The sequence below is a fragment of the Trachurus trachurus genome (genome assembly GCF_905171665.1).
Source record: "Trachurus trachurus genome assembly, chromosome: 19".
Classification (NCBI taxonomy): Eukaryota; Metazoa; Chordata; class Actinopteri; order Carangiformes; family Carangidae; genus Trachurus; species Trachurus trachurus.
In genome coordinates, this window is record NC_139913.1 from 232,501 (window position 1) to 236,626 (window position 4,126).

The 4,126-nt window shown below is 46.5% G+C and overlaps 1 protein-coding gene across 1 annotated transcript in view; it reads left to right on the plus strand.

The window, feature by feature from the left end:
* LOC311002284 (protein FAM13C-like) overlaps positions 1–2,024 on the plus strand; it is a gene marked incomplete at its 5' end in the record, with an annotated part of 12,570 nt that extends 10,546 nt beyond the window's left edge. The window contains 3 exons of the mRNA XM_083993605.1: positions 1–29; positions 1,469–1,570; positions 1,887–2,024. The exon at positions 1–29 is cut by the window's left edge and continues 216 nt beyond it. Coding sequence (XP_083849731.1) covers positions 1–29; positions 1,469–1,570; positions 1,887–2,004 — 249 coding nt within the window. The 3' untranslated portion in view covers positions 2,005–2,024. The remainder of the gene's footprint in view (positions 30–1,468; positions 1,571–1,886) is intronic.
* Between the last annotated feature and the right edge of the window lie 2,102 nt (positions 2,025–4,126).

Sequence of the window (4,126 nt, forward strand, 5' to 3'; positions counted from 1 at the left end):
ACCACGGCCAACCTGCACGCAGCGTCCAGGTGGCAGCAGCAGCCAATCACAGCAGAGAACACTTCAACATGATCGTAGTTGTGTCCTAAACCACTCCCTCCTCCCTCCTCCCTACTCAAAAAACACTTTCTGACACTACTCCGCCGCACAGTTAATGACGTATTACGTCGCATAATTAAAACGTAACGGCCGGCGTAGGTACCATGGATACAACCATGGTAACGGCCGGCGTAGGTACCATGGATACAACCATGGTAACGGCCGGTGTAGCATAGACCTACGGGTGTATAGGTACCAACATAAAAAGAGGAGTAAAGCAATATATTAAGCGGTAATATATAATATATATTTAAGCACCAAAGATGTTCAATCAAACCCACATAGTTTGAAACAACGTTCAAAACACACACAGCCAGTGTCACAACTAAGCATAAAGTCTGCTAGCTTAATGCTAACGTATAATGTAAAACACCATAGACGGGCTAACATAAATTAGCCTCGCTATCCAGAGTCTGTGGTCAGTTTATAACGCTTGTTAGGAAATTTACAGTAGCTACACCGGTCACTACTGCATTTATTTGGTAGCTACACCGGTCACTACTGCATTTATTTGGTAGCTACACCGGTCACTACTTCATTTATTTGGTAGCTACACCGGTCACTACTGCATTTATTTGGTAGCTACACCGGTCACTACTGCATTTATTTGGTAGCTACACCGGTCACTACTTCATTTATTTGGTAGCTACACCGGTCACTACTGCATTTATTTGGTAGCTACACCGGTCACTACTGCATTTATTTGGTAGCTACACCGGTCACTACTTGCATTTATTTGGTAGCTACACCGGTCACTACTGCATTTATTTGGTAGCTACACCGGTCACTACTGCATTTATTTGGTAGTTACACCGGTCACTACTTGCATTTATTTGGTAGCTACACCGGTCACTACTGCATTTATTTGGTAGCTACACCGGTCACTACTGCATTTATTTGGTAGCTACACCGGTCACTACTGCATTTATTTGGTAGCTACACCGGTCACTACTGCATTTATTTGGTAGCTACACCGGTCACTACTTCATTTATTTGGTAGCTACACCGGTCACTGCTTCATTTATTTGGTAGCTACACCGGTCACTACTGCATTTATTTGGTAGCTACACCGGTCACTACTTCATTTATTTGGTAGCTACACCGGTCACTGCTTCATTTATTTGGTAGCTACACCGGTCACTACTGCATTTATTTGGTAGCTACACCGGTCACTGCTTCATTTATTTGGTAGCTACACCGGTCACTACTGCATTTATTTGGTAGCTACACCGGTCGCTACTTGCAACAACACACACATATTTTAAATTAGGAAGAGTTTATAAATCAGTGTTGGCTTAATCCCAGCAGTGGTTTTTATAATCTTCTCTATGTGTGGTGTGTATTGATCGTGTATTGATCGTGTGTTCAGGTCTCAGCTGCTGCAGAGTCTGAGGGAAACCAGAGCAGAGAAGAAGAGACGGAGGAAAGTTCTGAGAGAGTTTGAGGAGCAGTTCCATCGTCAGACTGGAAGGTGAGAGGTCAGAGGTCACACACCTCCTCCTCTTCTCTCCTCCTTCCTCTCCTTCTCCTTCTTCCTCTCCTTCTTCATGTTGTTCATGTTCTTCTCCTCCTCCTCCTCTTTTTCCTCCTCCTCCTCCTCCTCCTCCTCCTCCTCCTCCTCCTCTCTCCTCCTTCCTCTCCTTCTTCATGTTCTCTTCTCTCCTCCTCCTCCTCCTCTCTCCTCCTTCCTCTCCTTCTTCATGTTGTTCATGTTCTTCTCCTCCTCCTCCTCTTTTTCCTCCTCCTCCTCCTCCTCCTCCTCCTCCTCTCTCCTCCTCCTCCTCTAGGATCTGCCAGAAGGAGGACCGGACCCCCCTGAAGGAGGAGTACCAGGAGTACAAGCAGCTCAAGGCCAAGCTGCGGCTGCTGGAGGTTCTGCTCAGCAAACAGGACCAGACCCAGTGACATCAGAGACCTGCTCCTCCATCCCATAAACCTTCTCCATGGAAACCATTTGTGCATCTACTGGTTTCAGTCCAGTCTCTCCTGATGGACGTGTGTTGCTGCGATGCCTCTGATTGGTCGGAACGAGCCACCCGGTGGAAGCTTTCCCAGTTGCCCCGGCAACAGGAAACATCAACAAACAAACAACAACAGGAACTGAACCGTGGATCTATTTTACATCCGTGTCTTGAACCGAACAAAAGGATAAATATCCGTCAGCGGTTGCCATGCCGACCGTCGTTACACCACGGAACCAAATCCAGTTTCCAACCGGCAATATTTTGAAAGCGCCCCGTTGCTACGGCGCCGACTGCAACGATTGTGACTGGTTGAAAGAATTCCAAACGGCCGGAGCGTTTTGGAGCAGCCAGACCAACAGCTGAAACACGGATGTTGCTACGGAGACGGTTGCTACGGAGCAGCCAGACCAACGCCAGGTGGAAACAGCTGAAACACGGATGTTGCTACGGAGACGGTTGCTACGGAGCAGCCAGACCAACGCCGTGGAAACAGCTGAAACACGGATGTTGCTACGGAGACGGTTGCTACGGAGGGTCTGGCCTCATCTCTCGGTGGTCGTCCATCGTTTCCCAGGATTCATTCATTCATCATCCAGGTTGCTAGGCAACAGCAGGACGACTCACCTGGTCCAGTTCCACCTGATGACCTCACAGCTCCCTCAGCTCCCATTGGCTGCTGAGCAAACTGACCCCGAGTCAGTTCAGAGGCTCTTTATGTCTGATGTGATGTCATCGCCAGACACTGTGATGTCATCACCAGACACTGTGATGTCATCACCAGACACTGTGATGTCATCACCAGACACTGTGATGTCATCACCAGACAGTGACTCAGCATAAAACCGTGTTTTTGTTTCTGTCAGTCGATCGATTTCTACACAAGGATCAATAAATATTTTTGATATTAACACAGTTGTTGTGTCAGAGTGGGGGGGGGTGTGATGTCATAGGTTGTCATGAGTTCTGTGCTCCTGATTGGACGCCACACAGCCGTGACTCACGGTGGAGCCGATCAGCCAATAGGAGCCGACCTCAGACACCAGATCAACTGAGATTAGACGTTCAGCGTATTTATTCATGAACACGTTATTTACACTTCAACAAGCTCAACATTTTTATTTATATAAGTAAGTAAGTAAAGATTTTATTAAAGTGTCCTGCACATCGAGGTTCCCAGACCCCATGGGCTGACAAGACACTCACCTCAATCACATCATAATTATATTTCTCAAAATGTGATTTAAAGGGACATTGTGTATGAATTCCTCCATCTAGCGTTGTGGTTGTATATTTTTCATGCTGCATTCAGGTGAAATTGGGCAGACGGCAGACGGACATAAACAAGCCTCTATGTAAACAAGTCGAGGCAAAACAATACACGTGACAACATGTTGTCATGGCGATGTGGTATTGTTTTACCGTCTTTCTCTGGACTTCTGTGACTAAAATGACATCTGGCCGTCTGCCCGACTGCAGGTGAATGCAGCATCAGTGTAACGCTCCATTCCTCCTCACTGCGTTACCGTGGTGACTGAGCCGACAGCTCCGGTGTCTCTGCTGAGTTTCCGTGGTTTCCTACCGTCACCATGGAGACACCACATGGCAGCAGCACCGAGCTTACCGTCTCCATGGAGATATGATGATATGAACGGCTCATTCAGAGCTGAAAGGAACAGGAACTTTGTTGATTCACGAAGAACAGACTGAAGAACCAAATATTCATGAAGAGACAACAGGAGAAGTTACACAATGTCCCTTTAATGATACAGAGTTCTCCTGTGTCTTCCCCAAGAACTTAGTTAAGGTAAATACTTCCTCTTTAAATCAAATCAAATCAAATCAAATCAAATCAGGATTCTTTTCTTGGATTTTTTAAAATAAAACATTTCTTAAACCGTGATGAAGTGGACAATGACACACAAAATTAAATTCATCCTCCACAACTCCGAGGTCACAAAGTACACACAATCTTTTCTCTTTCTTTCAAACAATCCGCTGCCTGTCTGACCGGATTGACCCTCTGATTGGGCGGCCTCTGATTGGCCGGCCTGTGTGTGATGTCA